Source organism: Strongylocentrotus purpuratus, unplaced genomic scaffold, assembly GCF_000002235.5.
Source record: "Strongylocentrotus purpuratus isolate Spur 01 unplaced genomic scaffold, Spur_5.0 spur5_scaffold_5, whole genome shotgun sequence".
NCBI lineage: Eukaryota > Metazoa > Echinodermata > Echinoidea > Camarodonta > Strongylocentrotidae > Strongylocentrotus > Strongylocentrotus purpuratus.
The window spans coordinates 42758693-42785858 of record NW_022145611.1 but is presented as its reverse complement, the minus strand read 5'-3'; the positions used below and the strand labels follow the sequence as shown (position 1 = coordinate 42785858).

The window sequence follows — 27166 nt, the reverse complement described above, 5'->3', positions numbered from 1 at the left end:
CAACTGCTTTATGTTTGCTTTTATCTCTTATTTTATATTTGTACCTTGATATATATTTGTGTATTTTAAAGAAAGCAAAGCAGTTATGTATGAGAAATGTGTATTATCATTTTAAAATTGAAATAAATGAAAGTCTTATTTCAATACATTGTATTCTGGGTATTCTTCTATTGTATTATTTCCATTTTAATTTTTCTTTGTTTGATGTTTGGTAGAAATTATATTTTTAATATGTGCTCCAATGAAGAGAAAACATGTCAAACAAAATGTTATATCTTTTCAGCCCTTACATTACCTGACAAAAGATGGTCAAGTTCCCTTCTGAAATAATATTGGAACATTTTGCTTGAAAATTTAAAATGTACTTTTAGTGTACTGTTATTTGATTTGATTTGATTTATTTATTTCTGTTTGATTTTCTTTTTCTTTTGCATTTTTACAAATATATAACAAACAAATATTGCAAATTTACACATGACAAAAGAATATATGTAGAATAAAGTAAGGCTGGCTGTAACTAATCGAAAACATCAAACAGGAGGGTTGACAAAGTAAGCAAAGCTTGATAGTATGACTATCCTCAAAGGATACATAATAATACAAATATGGAGGAACAAAATATTGGTAAAAGGGGGAAAAGACTGAGAAAAAGAAAGAAAGGGGGATGCACATCAATATTCACAGACTTATGTGGTAGTTGGATTTCAATTTGATATATAAAGATTTTAAAAAAGAATATATATAAGAATATATTTCAATCCAATTACCAAAGAATGGTGTTAGGTAGTACCTTGAAAGAGAAAGTAAATTCAATGTTCTAACACTATCAAAGGACTTGTACAATTTCTAAATACTTCATATGTAAGATATTGGAAAGATCATAGACATGTACAAGAGTTGAAACACAATTTTTTATCACATGTGGCCATGAAAGTGAAATGAATTTTCGAAATGTTCGCATTCATACATATAGGAAATTACTACTTCGGACCAGAAGACAAATAATAAAATTATTAGTCTCTACACAGCTCTCAATATCCAACTGCATTACCGGTAGTCAATTCTGTCTACTCTGGTTTCCGTGTGCTTTTATCTCCCTTTCCAAAGTGATTGACATTTCTAAGAATATATCATTTCAATTTGTATGTTATAGTTCATCCAAATACAGGTACAAGATTAAGGACAAGTCATAAATACCAATGTGTGAAAGTTTTACAAATACAATTTTATTTACATATCATACACAGTATATATACATATTGATACAGGATTCCTTGTTTTTTCAGTTCACTTTGCAAAAAAACATATTATGCAAAAACAACTTTCTGAATTGGCTAAAAATGTCCACAGGCACATAACATACCTACACCTTAATGTCATTTTCAGACAGAAAGGTGACCATAATCCTAGTCATAAATAAATTTCTAACTGAATAATTTTTAGTTATTTTTGGATCTATATAAATGAATTTTCAAATATGTGAAAAATATTCAGTTGGAACCTCATTATAAACATCAATTGGAGAAAAGCTCTCATCGACTGGTGATGGTCCCACTTCTTTGAAACTTACTGTTTTGAACCTTCATATAACAAGGTATCAATAAATAACATTTTCTTAGTCCCTCTTTATAACAAGGTTCCACTGTATCTCATATACAGCAAATAAACAACCCTGCAGACTACCCACAATTTTACAGGTATCATTTTGGAGAAAAAACAACAAAACCCCTTGGGATTTTAACAAAGGGATAATTTTATAATTACAACATTCAATTTTTGTTTTGATCAAGGTGTAGATAACACATTGAAATATTCATATCAAATCTTCCTATTTGAAGAGAAATTAGATATCAATGTAGAGTATGAATAATATTAATATACTTCATGCTAAAATAAGAGTGGGAGCTCTATTAAAAAAGTATAAGATCAACACTATACTGGTTATCATACAAGACTGACGAGACAAATTTTATTCAATTTAACTGTTTTTATCAAAACTGTCTTTATTTAAATAACATTATACCAAGACTTACCTTGAAAATTATGTGAGCACATCCCAAATACTCTACCTGTACCAATATTCAGTTATCTCTTACCATTTGCCACTATTGCCACATCTTTGCTCGGATAAGTTTGTGTATGATTCAAGAAGAGAATAGATCAGGCTACCACATAATAAAACTGACCCAAGTGACCTTAAACAACTGGACCAAGTCCCATCATCTCCACTTTCTTGGTGTACACTGATAACATGTTGGATGTTCATACTTAAAATGATGCTCGAGGCATCGCAATATCAAAGAGTAAAATCCTATTAGATTTCATGTAATTATTGCAGAGTAGAAGGAACAAAAGGGCAGGCAACCCCAAAAAAACTTACCATTTTGGTTGGCAGGAACATATGTGAAATGTATTGAAGGGGCTACATACATTTTTACAGTTCAGGATATTATGCTTCAGACAATAAACCTACTCTGTAAAGGGATTACCTATCTAACATGAGAGAACAAAAACAGGTTGAAAAATCAGCCTAAAATGTGATAGGGAAATTTAATGGGTCGTGATATTGTGTTGGAAATTCCTTTATGTGGTACACATAGAATTTGAACTGAAAATATACATCCACTTGTATTCTACTAAACCTCAATAATTTGTTCTTATGTCTGTCAGGGATGTTTGGTCAAACACTGCCAAATTAAGAAAAAAATGTAACTTCTTCCCGAAAACTAGGTGTATTCAATTAATATTGGACATAACTTTGCAAGAATGCTAGAGAAAGTAAGGAAAGATTACAAGAGGGTATTATAAAGAGAGGAACAACTATACTGTGTAACACCATAACATGGGCACACTTTCCACATTGTTCTCCCAAAGGTAATGTGATGAATTCCGTATAATAAAAAAATGTAAAAGATTATGAAAATCTGCATGAGGTGTGTCCATCTTGCGCAAACATTTGTAGCAATGAGATGAGTTTCTTCTGGTACATCAATCTTCATCCTCTTCTTCCATTTTGTTGTCAACAAGCGGTTCACCTGCAAATAAAACAACACACCAAATTATGTACAGTTTATTTCCATGGAAGAGTTTGAAGGGCTGATAATTAAAAAAAGTTAGTTTATCTGATATTTTGAACAAAAGTTACTGCATCCATATTTACAAAGGTTTACCCATTGGATGTACAATACATGAAATTGTAAATCACCCTCTAGCTTATCAACTCCAATAAGTGCCATTATGTGAGAAAATACATAGTATTTTTGAGGGGTTGCATCCTGTCCCTTCCCTCTGGTCCCAAATCTCCAGGACCAGCCATTCTCTTTTATGAAGTGTATTACATTGACCATATCGAAAATCACTATTTTTTAACTTGTACACGCACAGTGTTACATCATTACATCACAGAAGTTGTTTTTCTTTGCACAAAACTGATCATAAAAGTGTCAAGCATTAAACTATATTAACATTAACTAAAAACACACTAGAGAGCCTAAATGGTAGTCTTTACATAACAAATTAATTTTTGTTTACACATCAATGTATTTTCCAGATTGGAATATTGACTAAGACTAGGAAGAATGGTGTAGCTGTAATCTTACCATCAAGCTTCTTTAGTCCTGGAAGTTTCTTCATGACGAGTGTAATGTAGTCTCCGTCTGCTGAATGCTTCTCTTCTAGTGGGTTACCTGAGGAAGGAATAGAAATTGAGCAACAACTTTATTCTACTTTTTATGACACAATCAAAAGTAGTCTAATCTTCATCAAACTTGATAAGGCCTAGTTGAGTCACAGAAAACAACACTTATCCCCACCCCGCAACAACAACAAATGTTCGAATTGCTTGAAAGTACCTTTTGCAGGCCGAATATAGAAGTGTATGAATACAATATATATTTGTTGTTTGTTGTTGAATGATAACAACATCACTTGAAATTGGAAACAGATTTTTTACGAAAAAATTGACTGTTAGATTCCAAGTTGATTTCTAGGCAGGTCACAAAATATCATTTGGCTATGGGTGCCATGTGTAATACTGTAATAAAATTAATTATTTGTAAATAAAATCCATCTTAATAGTTGATTTTGTCCTAAAAATTGATCTTTGGGCTAATTTAGACACAAAAGCAATAGTTCAGTTAATTTCTTTTTAAACAGAATCATACGTTTAAAAATCTTGGCACACTATAATCTGCATTAATGGCTCTTATTTTGTTAATTAAAACCCTATATTGAACCTTCATACATAGTATTGTTGTGGTGCAAATTGAGATACAATATCTTAAAAATATAATCATATTTATTCATTTCCTGTACCATGCTTTCACTTACCTACAAATACAAGTTCTACTAGGCAAGGCAACTGGTTCAGTTTGTCGAATTCTCCCCAATCTTTGACTGAATTATTGGACATGTACAACACCTGAAGAAGAAAAAAAAGGATTAACATCATAAAAGCAAGAATTGCTACAAAATTAATCTTAAACACAAATACAAAATTCCACAATGAATGTTTTTCTGCTTTGGTGCACCTTCATTATTAATAAGATTTTCATCTTGTAATTATTTCAAAAAGTTCTGCTGTCACCAATCTCTTTACTCATGCGACAGACAAAGGGTTGTTGCTATAAAGGGATTGATAAAGACCAAGAAGCATTTACTAAATTTGGACAACAGTACCTTATGAATAGCAGCTTATAAACTCAGGACATCTAGTAAAGTTTAAACAAACATGACTAGCAAATGCGATAATACCAAACAACAACAACAACAACATTTGAACCCATTTCATGGCAGTCATACATTGGCTTCTGACTGGTGAATTGTGACCAAACTATTAATCGTTTTAAATGAACACACAAAATATCAAACACCAGTATAAACACCATTGTGGCATCTCATTACTTAAACAGTTGACTGAATTTTCATGTTTTCTATTTTTGAAGGAATGTTTTAAAAGCAAACCATTTATAGAATCATGACTGAGCCAAATCCAAGACTTACTTTGAGTTTCTTGAGGACCTGGATGCCTTTCAACTTCTCAATAAAGTTGTAGGAGATCCAGAGTTCTTGTAATGTGTCCGATACTGCTTCCTGATGCAAGGAAATAAAGTGACAAAACATTAAATTTGAGCTCCCTTCTTAACGATTAATTTAAAAAATTGTAGACAGCACATAAAAATACCAGGGTTTCAAGCAATTCAGACTGATTAACTCTTTCATAAGGAGCTTAAAGATAGATAAATGGGTTTGATGCTTTTAGTAATGGTGTAAAATAATTTTCTTAATTGAATGCTGCTATCCCTCTTGACTATTGAGGGGGTTTGGCCCTCTGCAGCCTGCACAAGAGATGTGTCTGTATATACAAATGTATTTCAATAATACAAATAAATTATGTATCTATAGCGCTTAACACAATTGTTTCTAAGCACTTTACATCAATTTGTCAAAACAATCAAAATTATCTTGCATAATTAAAGAAATTAACGACATACTGTAAACTGAATTTACAAAGGAAGTAGTATGCAATATCAGACAAAACAAGAGAATAGACAGGAAGGATTTATCAAATACTACATTTAACATTGAAAACTCTGTGTAAAGACAAAGATGAATAAAAAGGCATAGAGAATTTTTTTGTTTGTTAAATCTCTGGCAAAATTTTGTAGAGTAAGTGACTTTAGACTTACCAGTCCATTGAGATTCTTGATAAGATTTCTACCAAGTGATAGAATCTTGAGGCTTTCTACAATAATGAAAGGATAAATAGACAAAAATTAGAATAACGGTGGCTTCTTATTTAGTGCACATGTCAATCACACCGAACAGAACAAATCAACACATCACTAAATAAAATAATGCAATTTATTAATTATTTATTAATTACCGTTAAACAAACAAATATGATACTCTGGCTATTATCATAAAATTTTCACACACAAAAAAAAAAAAAAAACAGCTGCAATTGCAACTAGCATTTAGTGCATCTCCTCAGTCTTATTGCTTTTTCATTGCAGCTTCTTTTAATAATAGCGAGCTTTAGATTTTCGACACACCGAACGATCTCTACTACGAGTGACGTCACTTTGAGTAACTGCGCATGCGCCACCTGCTTCTAGCTCGTCGTCTGTGAATTGACACAACGGGAGTCGGGCAAATTTTAGGCTTATCTCGAAGTGATCACAACGACTACGAGCTGGACACAAATGCCGAAGCCAGCCATCAGACTACAGTATCTGGTGAGAATATAATTCAAGAAGATATACATGTATGTGACTGCAATGAAAACAACAAATACCTATGAATTTGATCAATCATGTTACTTCAACCTATTTAATTTCACTTTTTTGAAGAAATTAAGGAGTTTTCTGCACAGCTGAGGTTCGAACAGCTGTGCAGACTAACTATGACGTAACAAAGAAAACTTGTCACGCGCATATCACTGCGTATCACTGCGCATCACTGCGCATGCATTTAAACATTGGCACCGCGTCGGGTGACAATCTTAAGCGCTCGCCCAACGTGGATTCAACGACGAGCTTAATAATGACGTCACTCGTAGTCGAGGTCGTTCGGTGTCAAAATCTAAAGCTCGCTAATCATAATAGACTCCTACAGTGGTCCAGTGCAGGGAGGTGGGATACTCCCTGCACTGTGTGATCCAATTTCTCAAGCTCAAGATCAAATCAGAGTACAATAAGAAACAATGGATCCTATTATTATCTCTCAAACATAATAAAGCAATCGGCTTTGAATGAATGACTACAATGGTCTACCAAGGTGGAATTTCCAACATATTATGTAAAATGTTTTTGAGCCATCTTCATGAGCATTTCAATTACAGTACACCAAACCAAAACCCTGACTTATCTTTCATTCATTATATTCTAATATATTAACTATGTTGAACTTGTATGCCAGTGCACTCAAAGTTCATCATACTGACAGCTCACAGGACTCTTTGAAGATAATGAAAGACATATAAATCAAATAACAAAATGTTTAAGCTTTACTCACTTAGGCCATTCAAGTTTGCAATCTTTTCAATCATATTTGTTGAAAGGGACAATTGCCTGCAAAAAAATATAATAATAAAAGCAACAGTTAATCATAAATAAATTTATTAAATCAAAACATTTATTCTTAATTAATGTAACTATATATATACTGCATTTAGATCGATGGATTGCAGACATTCGATAATTTTTGAAAAATTGATGTCTCACCAATTACTTCATAATCAGATAATAAATATTATGCTCAGAAAAATATTACACTAAGTGTCATAGTCAAGGAATTGATGAATTATAGATGTATACAATCTTCTTTTAAACCAGGGTAAAAGGTGTTCAACCACATGATGATGTAAAGTCAATGACTAAAATTTGCAATTTTCATAAACAGCTTTTATTTGTAAATAATACATGTTTAATATGTATCCTTTACCGTCTTCACTTTTTAGGTTAAAAATCCTTTACTTTTTTTCTTTTCTTGGAGGGGGGGGGGGTTGAGTTGGTTTAGAGCATTTACACGTACATGTACTGTACATGTATATGGAGAGATATAACATCCGACTTCTATCCACATACATGTAAATGACTTTGTATTGTATTATATATAATAGAGATCATAAAGACTCACTCGCAGTTGGCCAGAGTTGAGAGAGATGCATCCATTTTATCAATGGGAGGGATCTGGAAGAAGAGCTTGACTGCCTTTGCATCAGAGGCTTTGACCTTTTCCTTGCTCTCACTGTTTTCCATTTCTTTTGCCTCCTGCAAAAGAAATATGAATCAAGACAATATTCCCATTTGTATTGATTGAATATCTTTTTCAAAGCAACACAAAATATACCTGGAATGTTTGAATATTTAATCCAGTTCATGATTCACTTGATTGTTATGTTGAAAACTGTCACTCAATGAGTGAGAGTAATGCAAGAATGGAATTGCATAACTTTGAGGGCTTTAATTTTTTAATCATTAATGGCATTCAGTTGCCATTGGCTAGATATAACCATAGGATGATCTGGTAATACCCTTGCAATCATGGGTATTATTATCAAGTCCAAAATCCCATTTCTGAGAAAAGTTCAAACTCCAAAAAGAAATCTATAAATCAAAGTGATCAGAAATTTTACAAATTTTCATTTTCAGCCACAGATGCACGTAAATTTTGGTCTGTTGCAAAGAACACTAAGTTTTCAACTTGCAAAATATACAGTACTGCGGACAATAGAGTAGTAGTTGGCTTGACCATCTTAATGATATAGAGATCACAGAATGCTTACCCATCTGGAGAGGGCTTCTTTGATTGTGGTCCCTTTATTACCTGCCTGTAAAACAAGGGAGTAAAAGAGAGAATTAAGACAAAGGAAGTGTAAAAGATGGGTCTATGAGTATGATATATATGCCACACACTATCTAACAATGTAATAAAGCGTACCAAGACCTCATTGTCATTGGGACCAATACCACAGACATGTACACCACTGATATTATTGTGTTAGGGTCTCGACTTATGGTGGTGTGACCATAGTTCGCGCGTGACCTAATTCGCTATCTCAAAAAATAGTAAGATTTCGAAAAACTGATAGACTATCACCAGTGGAAAAAGTAACATAAAATTACCAAGAGACAGATTTTTTTCTGGAATCAGGTGTCAAATTATGAAAATATTGAAAAAAGATCCGCAAATTTTGCCGTCATTTGAAATTGTTCCGAAATATTATTAACTTACCGATGAGACTAGTTAGTCTAGGGTCTGGAAATCTCAATTTTGAGAGCAGATATCCTCAAAATTGTAAGTAAGAAGTGGTTCCAACTGATTGTAGGATATCTTGTTTTGCAAATTATGAAATCACCTTATTCGTGATGGATCACATTCTTTTATAAATCAGCTGTAAATCTGGTGCACGAAGATAGTTATCGTTGTTTTTATGACTTTTTAAATTTTAGTTGCAGAGCACGCGCCGATCCGACATCAAAATTTTAGATCGCGATATCTCCGGGATCCTTTAATTAACTTTCTAGTTGAACCAATTTGTAGTAAAATACTTTGCCATCCATTTTTGTAATAATTGAAATAAATAAATTTGTGTAGAATATGAGAAATCATAGATCGATTAGTCTATCACATTTTCTAATATTTTAAAAATCTCAGCGAACTTTGGTCAACCCTTCAATTGGCCAGCTATATAGAGTAGTGGCTCCGGTCTGCAGCCGATCGGCGGGAACTGCCGATTCTATTTTTATTGGAATACTCACAGAATACTTTAATACCCTCAATAAAGAGTCCATATACTTACTTATTAAATAGAAGTCACAAATAACCTAACTGACCCACAGCGTGGTCAGCATTGACCACGTTTCGAAATGCTTCGAGTTCCCCGGTTTGCGGGCACGCATTACCGGTTTGCGGCACGCGTACGTCACAAAGCTTTATGCGCTACGTCACGATGAAAGCATGTACCAAATTACTACGGGTAACCCAAATTCTCATGTTTATCTGTTGCTACGGTAAATTTGTCAAGTTTTAAACAATTTCACCTTTTCCTCGAATGGAACATCCCATCTGGGAGTAAGTACTACTAGAAACTATCGGGTCATAGCGGGTACACACATCAGCACACATACCATCATACACGATCCCACATGTTATGTGTGTATTAACACCCCCCGCCGCAAACCAGAAAAAACACGTAATTACGTGCCGGTTTGCGGCCACCCCATGCAACTGGCCATGCGGTGGCACAATCAAAATATCTGCGATAGGAGACAGACCACAGCCATCATACTTCCACAAAAACATCAAATTTCACCTCCAATCGGACAAATATCGGACAAATAGAGCTACAATATTGATCTAGTCATGCCTCGATCTCTTAACTTAAAAGTTAGCACCTGCTGGAATTTTCATCGGCGACTGGTGCCGTAGATTTCCGACATCGCTGACGGATACTCCGTACCGACAGGAGCACCTGCTACGGACGTTTTCGGCAAAGCAGAACTTACCGTGGAATCCGCGGTAGGTTTCAATGATTATTATCGAGTCATATTCATTTTATTTTTAAAACAAATACCCCTGGCCGCAAACCGGGCGATGCCGCAAACCGGAGACTCTAGACTACTCTAGACCTACTCTAGGCCAACTCACACAGCACATTTAGATTTTCTAGCCTATTCATTTGTCTTTGTTTATCAAAATTAAAATCAGTTTCATTTCCATTCTCCACAAAAAGGTAAAGCCTAACAAGAAAATAAGAAAATCGGTGAAAATATTAATTTCATTTTTTTTTAAAGGTTCGATCGATCGAAGAAAAATTATCCGTGTGTTCATGTTGTCAACACGACAATCCCGATTCCCCTCTTCAACTTTCCATAACACTGACTTAGTCTACAACAGGAATAAACTTACCATTTTCTGCAACAGATTCAATTAAGCATCAACGACAGAACAGTTTAGTGATGAGAGCAAACTTAAAGTTAAAATGCTTGTCCTTCGGCCTTCCTTTATTCGGTGTTAAGCTCGCCGTAATCTCGCTTGAGTGTCCATAGAAACGTAATGAAGATTACATGGCTCGTTCTATGTCTGTTTTTTAGTATATGGTTAAATTATTTTAAAAACAATATTTAATAACAAAATTTATATAATTAATATAAATTAATGACATAAAATATTTTTTAAAGGGTTATAAATTTTCTCAAAATTGTTAATTACAATATTTTTGTGTACTTCTTGAACTTATACATTTCAAGATGGCAACACTCTTAACCTCAAAAATGATCCGAGCATTTGGACGTCCATTGTCAGCTATTTTGAGTTCAGTGAGTAACAGTTTGTAACGGAATTTAACATATGAATAAATTTGATTCATTTTATTATGTAATTGCTCCGGCCGGTTATCAACAACAATTTATTAGCAGTATTTGTATCACATGCATCTATTACATTGTCCCATGTACTCAGATCGGCGTCTGTACATAGAATTCTTGTAGAACCTTTTTACTTGCACTGTACACTGCACTCGGCACTTGACAAACACAAGGTACGATAATACGCCAACGGCGGACTGTACTATACTGGAAGAAGAAGAAGAAGAAGAAGAAGAAGAACGAATGTTGTTGCTGTTGTTGATGTTTTAGTTTTTATGCGTAGCGCCTAGCTCTATATCTAGGGTGTCTGAACGATTTTTCAATTTTCAATTTGGGATCGTTTTTCACCATTTTTGTTTGATATTTGAATTAAAAATGTAATCAGAATAATACATTTCAAATTTCAAGTCTCGCCGATGTTTCTATCAAAAGATACAGCCCCTTCAAAACGCTGAAATATTCATAGCATTTTGCTCAGAATCGACGAAAAAGACGTACACGCAGAGTTATGTTGTTTTGCTAAATTTAGCCAAACAGCTGTATCGCGCGATATGCAAGCGTATGCATATCGTACGCAAGTTGCTCAGCCAATGCGCGACTTGCAAGCTTGAGCTACGCTGTCTCCGCGACACGTGCCATTGACTAGTATGGTTAGCGTTCGTCGCACAAAAAACCCGGAAGTGAATGCACGTTATAGTCAATGGCAATATCGCGGAGATGTCTCCGCGATATTGCCATTGACTACAACGTGTATTCACTTCCGGGGTTTATAGTGGGAACGGCCATCCATACTTTCATTCACTATAAGCGCACATGTTACGCGATGTAACCATGCAGTCAGTCCGCAGCGCCCGCGAATTCGCACGTATTTATACAAGTCGTATGCAAGCTATGTACGGTAAAAACGGACAATAAGCAGAAAACATTGGTACATGAAAATTATGATTGCATCAATGTTTCTCTATAGATTTTTTTCATTTATGTACCAATATAAAGAGGATAGACCAAATAATCCATCTTTACAAAACATCAAGATATTTTTTTAACGTTAACATGCTTTTAAAAGAGCATTTAAAACAGTCTAAAAAACACAGCAACTTAACGATATGCAGCATTAAAAAAAAATATGAAAACGCTACTGCATCAACAAGTAATTTGGTTCATTGTGATGATAAATATACAAACTTTCAAACCATCACTGTTTCCTTTGTTTTAGTTCTTTATATCGGTCAGGAACACGGTAAATACAACACCATGTTCATTCCAACATATTCAACAGCGGTGACACAGCCGATATGCGTGGGTCATCAGAGTATGAGGTCACCCGCCGACCGGGGGATACTACGTTTTATCTAGCTTTGCGTCGATTATCGATGTTCTGTGTCCGTGCGCTGTACATGAACACGCACGGAGGATAGACGGTGATTAGGGATATTCACGTATTACTCTCGGGAGCGTAACCCCCGGACGTAGAGGTTTTGTACTGCCCCACATACTTATTATTGTGTATTATACTCATGCGCTACTTAATAATAGAAGTCTACAGAGAGTAAAAGTAGGATGCGGATACGTACTCAAGTACAATCAAGTACACTATAGAATACCAGCTCTAGAATGAATAGGGGACAGTGGGGAGGGTTTAAGTGTCTTTATGTGCTATATTTGGCCAGGCTTTGATATCATTTTAACAAAGAAGACACATTTTCTTTCTCAAATGTTTATTTGTGAAAATACAAACTTTCGGGGGGGGGGGGGGGGGGGTGGGGGATGCGATTGGCATTGGTATTGTGATTGAAAAAAATGAAAATATGATTGTTCCCATCCCTGCTGATAAATTTCATGGTTTTATTGCAGGCGGTTGGTTGTAAAAGTTATGAAATGTGTTTTTATTTAAATTGTAAACCATGGACTAATGAGAAGAGCCTTAAACATTTATTTATTTTGGTAATCCCCTGGCATTCTTTGATGGCAATATTTTATTTGATGGTTCTTTTGTCAATTTATGTAACTCCAGTTCATGTGTATTTTTAGAAATAAAATAATTACAAAATTCTTTCCCTTATTCGCTTTTCTGTTTGATTTTGTTTTAGAGTGACCCGCAAAATATATATGATCATTTATTTTCTGTTTTTGTTTATATGGTAATGACCATCGATATAAATTTTAATGTGTGGTGGGTTGAAAGGGTGCAAATGAAATTAATAATATTCTAATTTTCACCTTCAACATCATTATCACAATCATCAAAGTCATCATCGCCATCACAATCATCATCATCACCATCATGATCACCACTATTAGCATCACCATCATCATAATCACCGTCACCATGATCATCGCCATGACGCCATCGCCATCACCATCATAATAATCACCATCAGCATTATCACCATAGCCATCACCATCATCACAGTCAGCATTATCACCATTGCCATCATGATCGTCGCCATCATCATAATCACTGTCAGCATTATCACCATACATGTAGCCATCACCGTCATCACCATAGCCATCATGATCATCGTCATCGTAATCACCGTCATCATTTTCACCATAGCCGGTTAAACAAAAAATATATTATTAACACCACTACTAATGATAAATAATTATAAATGAAATAGGACTAGGAATAACATTTCGATTTTATAATATTCATATTTTATTTATAAACTGACTTTGACATGTATGTTGAGAACTTGAGACCATTACTTGCATAAAATATGTCGCTGAGAATAAAAGTATTATCAGAGTAAAACATGTTTAAATTGTATAACAGTGACAGTTCAATCAGTTTTTTATTATAATAAATGCTTTGTTGATGTAAAGCTCCGGAATCCCACCTTCGAAGTATCAGAGATACAAAAATGTAATCACTTGAAATGGATTTTCCTTTTACTGAAAGAATAAGCTGAACAAAATCCTTCTCGTCCTTCTCCAAAACTCCCCTTTCAAGATTGCTTGTTCCTATGTGAAGTCCAGCAAATGCTGGTCCAGGAATGCAATGGAGACTGATGTGTGAAGTCTGTGTCTTAGAAGATTTGTTGTCAATGTTCCGCAAGTTTTGATGGTTGAGTACATCTGTCAGAAAAACAACAACATCTACATCTACATCTAAGGTGGTACTGGACAGGACCAATTGGTATATATGTCCAGACTTCCGTGGCATCGCAAACTGTCAACAAACATCACAACTGAGGGTGCAGAGTTCAAAAGTCAAAATAAAAAGGTGCTCATAAAAATACAGTGGGTTGCAGACATCATCTAATTTTTAGATGAAGTAGAGCCACATCAACGCTCTAGCCCGCCTGTGTACAGCTGCGCTGAGTGGTCAATCTGCATGTAGCTCCAAACTTTGGTATGGAAAGACTTGGCCGATGTTGACTCTTTGATGATGGTGGCTGGTAGTTGATTCCATTGCGTAATGGTACGAGGATTTAGAAGCTGTTCTTGTATGCTTCGGTCCTGGCAAATGACAAATGATAAAAAGGAACATAAAATGGCTTAGTTCAGGTATGGGGATTTAAAAGATCTGATCAAAGTAGCTAGCCATTTATGGTAGACAAAACCCGCTCGCATTCAAATTAATTTTTTGTAATGAAAACAAATTACAGGTGTCAAATTCATGAAATTTTCCCTTCATTTTTCCACATGTGCACAAGTTAAAATGTAAGTGTTTAACTTTGGATTTTTGTTATAATTCTCCTTTGTTCACATTACTTGCACAAGGGAAATGCTGCTTATTTCTATGGCTGGTTGTAAAGTTTGAGTTGACCAGAACCAAAACAAAAGGCACAACCAAAGTTTGAGAATCCCTAAATTAATAATATAATTATCTGAGTCTGACCAGACGCCACTCACGCCAGAGTCACTGTTTAACTCTCACAGCTGACTGTTAAATTCGTGTCAAAATAAAATGGATTAAGCATAAATATTATCAAGAAATCATGCCAATTTAATGGGATAGTACATGATGTAATTAATTGTAAGTCGAGGGCCCCAGATCAAATATGGCTTTGTTTTTATGTCGGATCGGTACAGAAAAGGCTATGTATGGGACCGGTACGCGGTCACGGTGATGAATACGAAAGTGCGACCATGTTGGCCAAACGTACACTTTTCGCGCCATATCGGCAAAAATGAGTGTTTTTAGCGTAGCCGTCACACAACTTCCGGTTGAAAATCGAAAAATGTGTAACTTTCATGGCCATAAAAGCTAATAAAATACATCGTGCATCAATCGAACTCTGCACTTTTTCACTTCTGCCAACATTGTTTTTGTGAAAAATCGAAGAATTGGGGAAAAACATCTCTTATATCGGTCAGGAACACGCTAAATGCAAGATAATGTCAGAATACCTCCTACGAAAGAAGGAAAATTGGACACATTTCAATGACTATTTACAATCACTCAGATGCGGTAAAATTAGGAAAATTTCATATCAAAATACGTAGAAAAGTATGGAGATACACTTACCCCTACGTGTTACGCAGCACAGTGAAAGGCAAAGCAGCTATGATAAAGTTTGTTGACCTGTGCAAAAGTCTCACGAAATCTCGCAAATCGCGGGACACGAAATACGACGGTTTATCGCACTTCCGGGTGCTGTATAAATTTGGTCATTCTGCCTAATTATCGCGGGCGTTGCGGACTGACTGATGGTTTGGACTGAGCGGAGCTCACGCCTCCCTAATTAGCTGATTCCAAAAATGTGGGAGGGTATTTTCAAACTGTTATAACAAATGATCCCTTGGGGCTAGCAAAAAAAAAAGCATCTGGATATTATCCTTACGTCTAGCCCTGCTTAAGCCGCGGGGCGGCAGCTCAGGAAAGTGGCAAATTTTGGAGCTAGGATGCAAACAACATTTCAATCGCTATTTTGACCAAGATATTTTTAGAATTCTGGGGGTGGCCCCCGATGGGGAATATGGAGAAAAACCTGCTCTTTCATATGACACCTCATTTATTGAGTTTCACCTTCAGGATCATTTGTTATAAAGGTTTGAATTTCAAATTTTTTCATAAAATCATTGACCAATTTTGGATGGTCGCGCAATGCACGTAGACCACATAGGGAAGCGTACAATCTCTATGGGAAGGGTTTTAGCACACAACATTGGGTGCGCGATCAGACACCCTACTATATCATTCAATTATGAATATGGCGCTAGTTCAGAAGTCTATCCAAAATTGACCTGTAACTCCGGCGTGGATACTAAAACATACCCAAAATGAAGTAAATATTCATGGAATGTCCAAATTTGAAAAAAAGGGTCATGATTTAAAAGTTGATATGTTTGTTACCTGTTTCGTGTCAATTTTCTTATCTTCTGCAGAGTATTTTTCCTAAAAAACGAAGACTTATAATATGCATTTTCTCAAGGTATTCACTGCAAACTTAGGTTACAGATTAAACTCGCTAGTTTTATTCTTCATTTGAACGTAGTGTCTAAATCGGTCTACCATTGAAAAGTTGCCGAAGATCGAAAAGTCAGTTATTTAAACTAGTCCCATGGGCCATGCCCATGAGAATAACAATTTTCATGTAGGTATTTTTCTAGATATTTTCTAGTTTTAAGCATAACTTCAATACAAATCATGTTAGATAATTATTTGATATTTATTTCTTAAAACTATCAGTCATAAAATATTTGGTTTTCACTATTTTCGTAACTATAAATAGAATCAGGGTCTTCTTTAGATTGGTTGTGAGGTATTTGGTATACATCCTCTTACTTGCAAATTTCCATTCCCTTGTCTCCAAAACAACCTTGAGTTTCATCATTGTTTGTACACTACATTCTTAGTGATACTGATAACATATGTTTTCGTGCTAATATTTGATGTTTGTTCATTTGTGCCCCCACTCTCTTATTTTTTTATTTTTTCAATTAGTTTGAATGAAATTGAACCTCATAATCTCTTTTGATAATTCAGGATAAAATCTAATGGATTGTGGCATTTTTTTTTAGCCAATAGTATCAAAATCATGAATTTGTCGCTGATCATAGTTTTGTGAAACGGGTTGTCTGGTTCCTGACTGTCATGGAGTTGGTTTTCATGAAATGATCCCTTGGATGACATTTGCTTGTAATGCAGTACTAGTAAAGTGTTGAGGGTAGAAATTGATTGATGTGTTCTACCACATTCTCCCTTAGATAGATTTATGAATAAACAAACAAAGATTAGGAGAAATCATTTAGAATTGAACAAATACCCCTTAATTTTTATAGTTTTGTGTTTGGAATTTGAGGTTTAGGAATTCATCACAATGTTCGAATTTTAAAACTAAATAAGACTACATCTTTTGTCTTATTTCAGGAACCTTTCTTAGTACAGACAGTTCTGAAAGATCATGGCTCATTCAGATTTCTTTCACAGTTATCAAGGTAAGCATAATATATCTCACTCATTGTTTTCTGTCTGCGGATGAAAGTGACCTGAATTTACTATGTATCATCAAAAATATGCCATTAAAATGGTTGAAAGTCCAAGAGCAGTATATCTATCATTATAAACCACTTTTTCCTTCCTCTAAAAAATCAAATCTGAGTTGACATTCTTTATTATTTTAATTTTGATTTTCAGATTGCAACTCCCTAAGAGTGGACTTTCTCACACAAGCTGTTTATCTCAATGTCCCACAGGTAACATTTATTTATTTCATTGCTTTCTTTCTCTTATGTCAAGTGAAGTGTTTGCAACTCTATATATGCTGACATTTTTTGAGGAATTACTGTGTTACACTTGAAAATTTATTGATTCTCCTAATGTTTAGTGTCCATAGTTTTCAATATTTTTCTTATGATACATTGTGCATTTAGTTGTTATTGGAGCCTAAAGGTACTATCTAGCACCTTTAAGTGAATGGTGAGTAACTATATCTTACATTGTTTCACAAAACTGATTTGAAAGTAAAAGAAAATGACAGGAAGATATAAGTTGGTCTAACAGTAACATTAGTGATACACTCTGCTCTCTGTTTTTGCTAACGAACTGACTTTGATTGACCTCGTTTGAACCTGTCAATATTTGTACGATATGTCTCTTGCTCTCTATATCAGGCTCACCATTACCAACACCAACACTTGTTTCACAATGTACAAGACTGGCTAGTTCCCCATACACAACGTCAAATCAGCCTACACAACAAGAACAGGTATGGAACCATATCCAGTGTTTAATTACATTTGTAAATAAAAGTGAGTTATACGAAGCAAAACAGAATATATATGAAAGCATTGAATTTTTAAAACATTTCTAACCACTAGGTGAATTGGTATTTAAAGGTTGGTGCACTTTTACTCTCATAAGGTTATGTTTTAATTGATAATGTTGCTGACTAAGCAAGGATAAATGTTACCATAGAGATATGAATAAGGTATTTTTTATTTTCTTTCTCTTTTTCCATTTTTTTTTTGTATCTCTCTCTCTCTCTCTCTCTCTCTCTCTTTTGCTTATGCAATATCGGTACATAATGCATCCTTGTTTGTGTACATTGAAATCAGTCTTTTCCTCACACTGTGAATGGCATTGCTCTTTCTTATATTCTGGCAATTTTTGAAAGGCAATACTGTATATTTAATAAGATAATATATAAGATTTGTAGGATGCCAGAATCCACTTGAAATCAAATGCTCAAGGCACACTAGTGCAAAAGATTGATTACACATAGTGCTACAAACAAGCAGTTACTGTAGTACATGTACATGTACTTACAAGTAACAATGACAAATGTATCACAGTAAAATGACATGTTTGATGTTAGTTGAATTTAATTAATACAAATTACTTCAGGGATATCAACAATTTTAGAGTTTTCTCTCTGTCTCTCTCTCTCTCTCTCTCTCTCTCTCTCTCTCTCTCTCACTCTCTCTGTCTGTCTGTCTCTCTTTCTCTTCTTTCCTTTTTCTTCCTAACTGTATATCTTGAGTGACTTCTCATCTATCTCTCTATTAATTCAATGCTTTGTCTACTGAACTATCTCAAATTCAGGCAAATAATGAAGAACCGGAGGACAAGCTGTATAAATGGATAGAGCTGAAGGTCAAAGGTCATGAAGATGCTGTTCTAGAAAGCTACACCAAATATGTGAATCTTGCTGCTAGTGAGCTGGATATCAATGTTGACAGCATGTGAGTAGAAATCTATTTTATGACCACGGTTTTCTTTTCCTTAACTTATCAGTTCAAGTGCAATAAAGTTTAAAAGGTGCAAGTTCCTATGTGTAGTTCTTCCACAAAAATACTTGAATGTGGAATTGTTATAGTTTTGTATTTTTTTCTTTATGTTGTTTTTGATATCATGAGAAAGTGAGTACATTTATCATCAAATGTGTGTCTTTCCTGCATCTGGCTATAGAGACCGTGCTTATTTACACTAACAATATCATATATATATAGCAACAAGTAAATTGTCACATGATTTTACCCCTTTCTTTTAAACCTTTTTTTCCTGTCTTATTTATAGTGGTGTGTGTATATATGTTAATATGTATATGTAGGTCATTTGGGCAGAGATGGTCATGGAGTCACAGATATGGGAAACAGGGTTACGAAGTAAAGTAAAATAGAGAACAAATCTACTTTTCTGGTTTCAATGCAAGCCTATTTTTAGCTTTTTGTGTATGTATGTTTCTGGGAAAGAAAATATATCAAGGAATCTTAATAGTGCTACATAGTGCTTTGATTTAAAAGTCTTTCACTGAATGACAAAGGTATCACTCAATTTATTCCTCTTTTATTAGAGCCAAGCCATTCAGAAACATCAAGAGACTGACCCTGTTAAAGTCAAGGCATGTATACAAGAAACACAGAGTACAGTATGAGATGAGGACATACTACAGAGTCATTAGAGTGAGTATACCAATACACCAGTCTGTACACAGATAAGAAATCTCCATTTCATTTCTCTCGTGCCTCTTCTTCCTCATTTTGCTGATTCTGTCAATTGTGATGACAAAGAACAGTTCTGTTTTTTGCTACCACATCTGGCAGAACATGAGAGAGAATCAGACAATGATCCTAAATGTTCCACTCTAATATCTGTACTATGAGTCTATGACATTTGTGTAGTATATGTGACTACTTATGTAAGTGTATGTATTGCTTTTAACTGGAATATGAAATGAAACCTAACTTAAGCTTTGAATAGGAATTTTAAAAGAAGGTGATGAAAAAGTAGATGTAATACAAAAAGAAATGAAGATGTAGAATGGAGAAAGTAGACATATATTTTGTTGATTGTTTGATTTTTATGTTGTTGCTGTTATCTTCTCTTTGATTAATTTAGCAATATAATTTTGTTTCTTCATCTTGTTCCTCATCAGCTGAAGCATTTAACAGGATCTACAGCCAGTGTGTTCTTAGAGTACATCCAGAGAAATCTACCTGAAGGTGTTGCAATGCAAGTTAAGAAGGTAAAACACTAAATTCAACATTGTCAAAAATGATTATTTACGAATAGTAGTCAGACCTGAAGAAGAACAAAAAATGGAAATAATACTGCACAAGGCAAATCCACAGCATTTCTTTATCCTACATGTTTGTCCACTATGTATTCAAATGGAATAATAATGAAAATTGATATCATTTGTATAATTTCATTTTGTATTTGACCAGTTCCACATTGAAGTAGCAATCCAATGTCAAATGTTTTGTTTGTTTGTTTTTTTGTGTTCTATTGAAATGAATGATAAGTTTGGATGAAAAAGTAGCTGAGTGCTTTTAAATTACTATGCATACCAGGTACTCACTTATCTGTGTGTAATAAGATGTGAAGCCGAGTAAAAAGAAAAAAAAACATTAACAAAATTAAAATGAAATCAAAATGTTGTAAACTGTGGCATTATACTCTGGTTTATGTCCACTTTGAACAAGCCTTTATTATCATTATCATTATCATTTGTTTCTTCTTTAATCCTCCAGTGTTCTATTGAGAGGTTACCGGTTCATCTGCAGTCTCCTCCAGAACAGTTATCAGAAGAAGATCTTGATATTTCATCATCGTCGTCCTCGTCTTCCTCATCAGAGTCCGAAGATGAAGCACAAGACATAACAAAATGATACTCCAAATCTCAAAACTGTGAATTATATATTTTGAACTTCTCATATTGTTGCAGAACCGTGGCATATCTGTCCTATGTGTTTAACTTGGAGATATGTAATGAAGCTGGACAAGTAAAAACGTCTGTACCTGTATTATTGGAATATTCTGAATTTCACATTCATGGTAGGAGCATGCACAAAAGTGCATTATTCAATAATACTGAGGTTAGAAGCTTATTGAAACAGGCATTATCAGATGTTCACCTCTTCAATTCTCTTAAAGATAAAGACCAGTTATGGTCATGCGCTTGCATTGTGAAAGAAACATTGTGGAATCGATCAGAAAAGGTTGATCATCTAGCATATAAGTATTGGTGTGTACTGCAAGGTTGTAGAATCATCAAAATGATAAGAAATTTGGCCCATTCTTCGTAAAGTTACAAGCACTGTACACAGAAAGATGTATATGGGACTACGCAGACGTGCGCGACACGTGCGTTTATCTCTCACACACCAATAGATAAACTAATTTACCAAATATATCAATTAGTAGGCGGTTTCCCGGCAAATCTTTTATCATCAATTATTAGTCAAAACATATTCTTTCACATGATTGGTAATAAGAGCTTCCATTTCATTTTTTGAAATTGGGGCGTTTCCAATACTGGTCTTTACCTTTAAGTGAAACACATCAAAAGGTTCAGGAGTGTCCTTTTATTCAATGTCATTATATAATCAAGAATATCTTCTACGATCCAATATTTTATATTTAATCTATTAAAGATAAATGGCAATACAGTCAAACCAATATAAAAAGATCACTAGAGAATATTTGGAGAGTGACCTCTGACAAATGTCTGCTATGGGCTCAATATATTATGTAGACATTTCTTCTCTAATTAACTAATTATGTCAGATGTTTACAAGATGTTTGTATTTGTTCAATCCTTGGACAGAGTATGACTGACATCACTGGAAGTAAGATCAATCAAGAGAAAAGGAAGAGAAAAGAGATGTAATAGTTTGCTGGTAGTGATAAATGAGTCGTGAAGAGTCCTGATAATTTTTGTAAAAACTAATGATTGAGGCACTGACCAAGTGGACACTGAAGGCTTTGTACAGGTGGTTTATCAACAGAGGTCGTCAATACAGCATCTGGTCGTACGTTTTCTTTGGATTGAAAGAAAATTTAATCTTATATTTCCATTGATTATTTGTGTGATGAAATAAATTTCAGGTTCACTTTATCACTTATATTCATAATTGCAAAAAGTGATTCAGACTTACTGTATTACTTATATTCATGCATTTGATAATCCTCACACCTTGCATATGGATTACCCAATATATGAATAAAGGGTGATCAACATCATACTTGTCCATCAAAATATATACCTCAAAACCAAGGCATACAGCATATGTATATATATATATATATATATATATATATATGAACTGATATATGTATGTACATAGAGTAATTGCCTTGGCGTAGATGGAAACTTGATGTGCGATGGTGTCATGCAATGTTTAAGAACTGGGAATGACTAGTTGTACTCTCCACATTTGTAGAATGGCTATATGATAAATAATAATGTTTCTTACATGTCAAGATCGTTGATACACATGAATATTGAAATTATAAAAGCCTAAGCCTCCTTTTTAGGTGGAAAAACAATGCTTGTTGTTCGATTGTTTCATTTTTAAGTTTTCCTTCCTTTTTTTGGGGGGGGGGGGGGTGGAGGCAACATTGGAGGACATATCCTTGCTCTATACTTGTATTTTTGGGTACAGTTCATGTCATGGAGTAAACAGGTTGAAGTTTATCTGAAAAAAGATATCCCAAGTTGGCATTAATTTGACTAAGATATTTTTTCTTTTTCCTCCAATGTAATACCTGTTCAATTCCATATAGAATAATTCTTATAAGATACATTTTTGTGATGGTAAAATATCTTAGAATGCATACATTATTTACTGTAACAAATTATTTTGAAGATTGAAAACACATAGGCAAAAGATATCTTTCATGAAATCAACAAATTTATTGCATACATACAATAAAAGTGTATGTAACAAAATAGTACTTTCTTATTAAGAGCATAAATTTCCGGCTGCAGAACACAATGTCTGATTATTTGTAAACGAAGCATATCAAATTATGATAATTACCTTTCCATGCTTTATTTCGTTCAGTTTGATTTGAAAGCATGTTTTAAAATCATTTATTTGTTTTCCTTCTATTTAGGCTATCTTTGTAAAAGTAACAAGTCTGCAACATAGATTTACTGCGTTTGAAATGATCCAAACACTGAAGAGGTTCTTCTGATTGGTGATGTCTCTTGAAAATTATTTTTGTCTTCTCTATGAGTAGAAAAATTACCTCTTTTGGTAAACTTTCACTTTCTGTTCTGCAAACTTCTTCAAACTTATGTCATAGCTGGCGCTGTTGCTGATGCAGCTTTCAGCACAGCAAGAGAAAGCTTACCAAAACAGATAATTTTTCTACTCGTAATGAACTGATTTTTGATGATCCAAATATACGTAAGAAAACTAATATTTTTCAAGAAGATTAACAACTACTGATTAACATTTTTAGAGAAAAAGAATAACGTGCCACTTATGAGTTCCTTCTATAACACAATGATTAACAAATTATTCATATATATATACACATTCATTGCTTTAGGTGACACATATTCATTTCAGAATAGTTTTTAAAACCAATATGTGAAACAGACCTGGAAGCTCGAGTAATGCACAATTACTACCCCTCCCCTCCCCTCCCCTACCCCATCAAGTTCAATATTTCTGCTATTTTGTGTAAAATGCCACATTTATGTAGAAAATTTAAGATGCATACAAATGACATCTCTCAATTTATATTTAAAATGAGCAATCTTATTTGCGATAAAAATTAATTTTAAAAAATAAGAAGACAAAAACAAATTAGAACTGTGTTAATCTTATGCTGGATATGCCACTTTGTGTTGATAAAGTTGGTAATAATGTTGGCTGATTAATTATACCCAATGTCTTTTCTTTCTGCCAAAACCTTTCTAATCTATATAATGCCACTGACAGAAATGCATACCCTCAAATACTGTATATTCATAAATAAACATACACTTAAACAAAAATCCACATACAAAATTTATTTATGTATATATTTTCATTAAATTTGTAATGGAAAAATTAATCTTTTGCCAACAAAATGACATCTTTTGAGTCAAAAGTATGTTCCAAGAAGGACATAGAATGTGCCAATTTGATTTGATTTTTTTTTTTTTTTTTTTTTGCGTGCTGGTTACTTTAACAACAAAAATATTTGAAGGTATACTACTCATTTGGAACGGTTTGTAATTTCTTAGACATTTGTAACGGTAATCTGATATATAATGGAAACTGCCATTCTTTGTTGCTGAAAGATCCAACCTATACTATACTTGTTACGGCATCCGACGTAAAGGAAGTCATTTATTGGCAGGATCCATAATTTGAATATAATTGATATATTTTAAATCGGTACTAACTTGATCTTTATAACTTCCCTTACTTCCTGCCTTAGAATGTGGATGTTCTTTCGATTTGAACACAGCCTACACTCCGATATAAGTAAATATATTACATGCATCGTCTGCTAAGAGGCAGAAGGTTGTAAATGATATGCTAAATTAAATTATTTAACATTCTTCTGGTTCTTATCAGATGTTATGTCTGTTTTTGTGTATCGCTATATGATGACCGATTCCTGCGCATTTTTAATAATAAAATCGTCGCATCTGTAAATAGGGATATATTTTCCCGCTTTATATATTCTTAGAAGATGTAAGAGAACCCCTGTCAGAAGTTAAACCAATCAAAAACCCTTAGCTCTGACGACCCTGACCCTTGGGACCGGTTAGATGATGCAACACAAGTCCTTGCTGGGAATATTTCATCCAGTGGGCCACCGGGTACCCCATAAACATCCACATCATCGTTCGTACCTCGGCTTTCTAAGATCGTATTTGCGTTATTCTCCCTGTTCTTTACATCGGCGGCACTTTTATGTTTAGAAAAATCATTTTCTTTTCGTTTGTTGATTTGCTTCCTCGTCTTTTCATTGATTCCTTGGTCTGTTCTTGGTGTTTTCTTTATGACATAGGTGTCATTCTCTACAAGTAGACTTGTCTGATCGCTCTGAATCTGCACAGGATTATCGGAGCTAATCGCCTCCTGATCGTCCCCTCGTAACCTCCGAACCAGATTGACTAAGCGATTGTTGACGTCACGAAACATGACTAAATAATGACCATCGGAACATAGATGAGATGATACACGGAGGTTGTATCTAGAGATATGTCCTTACGGTTTTAATTCCTGCCAAGATATTGTTTGTCACCTCTGTTTGTAAGGGTTGAAGCTGAAAGCCACGGGGAGATATCAATAAGAAGATGCATGCATGGGTCGTCTTGTAAGAAGCTGATTCTGAAAGATTAATTCAAATTAAAATATGAAAACGGGTACGATCAAAAATTTAAAGGGCTCTTTATATTTTGAGGTTGCATTTCAGTGGTGATGATTTTAATAGAAAGTTTCTCGAAAATTGCAGAGCAGTCTGATCTACGTTAGTGTCATTAACATAAAATGTTTAGCTTTTGATATAGCAGTGAGTAAATGATCTCTCACCCCTATATTATACTTTCTTTCTTGATATGCCCTAGTAGTTATTAGGCATGTCAAAGAAGGTAATTGCTAAAACTCGTAGATATATATCTTCAAACTAATATCTTAAACAGGCGATTGCAAGTTTAAAGTACCGGTATGAGGATAATTCAAAACAGAGTTTGTATATACCCCTACCGGGATATTTTCAATTCATTTGCCCAACTAAGAAAATACAAAAACACCCCTGATAGATCCTGAAAGGCGGTATAACCGTTCGCTAGTCTTCTTGCCAAAACCTTGGTATACACAACAGTAAATGTATATGTCTCTATATTAATAATCAAATAATGGAACTTAACTATGCATAATGTTAGGATATACTTGGTTTAATACCTATGTCATCCATAATGCACTATATTATATATACACGGTAAATCTACAATCTACTTATTTCTTGAGTGTAGACCCATATGCACACTAAACCTAGCTGACCAGACTCTCCGGTGCCAGCACGACCAATATTCATATTCGACATTAATATGTCTCGGAGTATAAAATAAGCAGCAATTAATTTTGAGATATGGGTCAAAATACAAACGCCCGTCTGAAACAAGGACTGTCGATCATTTGGACTCCATTTATATTTTTATCAATATTATGGCCCATTACTTTTAAACTACGACAACGCTTGAGAAAACTATAGTTAATTATGATGACCAATTTCTGTTGAAAGAAACACATGAAATAACATGAGACATTCAATGCAACCTACCTTTAGCTGATAGGTCAACATTTAGACGATCACCTCCTTTCCCATGGACTCTAAACCATAAATAAAACGTAGGGAGTACTCTTGAGCTCTGTGCGATGTAAGGTAGAAGTATAAAGGAACATAGTTTGTTTACGTGTAGTCTGCTGAATCTTGTGTAGGCCCTACACATGCTCAAAACCCAATTTTTGTAGAGAACCTATTGTCCCCGTAACGGTTCGCAGACTGTCAATAATACTCGAATCTAACAATTGAATCTATCACCATTCAAACATAATAGAAGTACGTCCACATGGGTCGATCAGAGTACTGATATCTCCAAGAGTTATGATTCGCACTTTCATGCACTAACTGCATTACATTTTCATTGAAACTTTTATAACGCTTTTTGTGCAAATTAACACATGATTGCTGAATTATCATTTTTGTCGACTATAATATATATCCTGGTTTTGGAACTATGATTAAGAAAGGCGGAAGCACGACCTGGTGACTTTGCACTTTGTTCGGTTCTAATGGACTTTGTGCCCCTGGCCATGCATGAAAGCAAATATATTAGTATGAGTGGCCATGATGCACAGTACATAGGGTGATCTGATAGAGACACTTAGCTTATCGTTAAAAATGTCAACCACAAATGCACATTAATATTAGGAGATATTATTTTTTTTATTTTAAATTCGTATTCATGCAAATCTGTTTGGCTACCCAAGGCAAGCTTCGGCTACTGATAGCTCACAGAACTGTGGTATCGCTCTCTTCTTCCCCTCACCTCCAGTATCAGTGTTTCATTCTGCCACTGTTTGTTGTTTTGTTGTTTTGTTGTTTGATT

At 34.4% G+C, this 27166-nt stretch overlaps 2 protein-coding genes and 2 long non-coding RNA genes across 4 annotated transcripts; 1 reads left to right on the top strand and 3 right to left on the bottom strand.

The window, feature by feature from the left end:
• Window positions 1–1204: 1204 nt before the first annotated feature.
• Window positions 1205–10566, bottom strand: LOC581052 (dynein light chain 1, axonemal). The gene is made up of 9 exons (XM_030999349.1): window positions 10414–10566; window positions 8288–8332; window positions 7639–7772; window positions 7015–7070; window positions 5688–5743; window positions 5002–5091; window positions 4330–4420; window positions 3600–3686; window positions 1205–3035 (listed from the first exon to the last, which is right to left on the bottom strand). Exons 1-9 carry the CDS (start codon window positions 10414–10416, stop codon window positions 2989–2991), a joined length of 609 nt encoding a protein of 202 aa, XP_030855209.1. The 5' UTR covers window positions 10417–10566; the 3' UTR covers window positions 1205–2988.
• A 179-nt stretch (window positions 10567–10745) lies between these two features.
• On the top strand, window positions 10746–21287 carry LOC580986 (28S ribosomal protein S10, mitochondrial). The gene is made up of 8 exons (XM_781012.4): window positions 10746–10823; window positions 17191–17258; window positions 17458–17516; window positions 17934–18028; window positions 18865–19004; window positions 19616–19724; window positions 20198–20287; window positions 20796–21287. Exons 1-8 carry the CDS (start codon window positions 10755–10757, stop codon window positions 20931–20933), a joined length of 768 nt encoding a protein of 255 aa, XP_786105.4. The 5' UTR covers window positions 10746–10754; the 3' UTR covers window positions 20934–21287.
• Window positions 13512–15525, bottom strand: LOC115929704. The gene is made up of 2 exons (XR_004066684.1): window positions 15346–15525; window positions 13512–14333 (listed from the first exon to the last, which is right to left on the bottom strand). It is a non-coding gene; the product is annotated as an uncharacterized LOC115929704 (long non-coding RNA).
• Window positions 21288–22939: 1652 nt separating the features above from the next.
• LOC115929706 lies at window positions 22940–26574 on the bottom strand. Its single transcript, XR_004066685.1, has 2 exons — window positions 26338–26574; window positions 22940–25385 (listed from the first exon to the last, which is right to left on the bottom strand). It is a non-coding gene; the product is annotated as an uncharacterized LOC115929706 (long non-coding RNA).
• Between the last annotated feature and the right edge of the window lie 592 nt (window positions 26575–27166).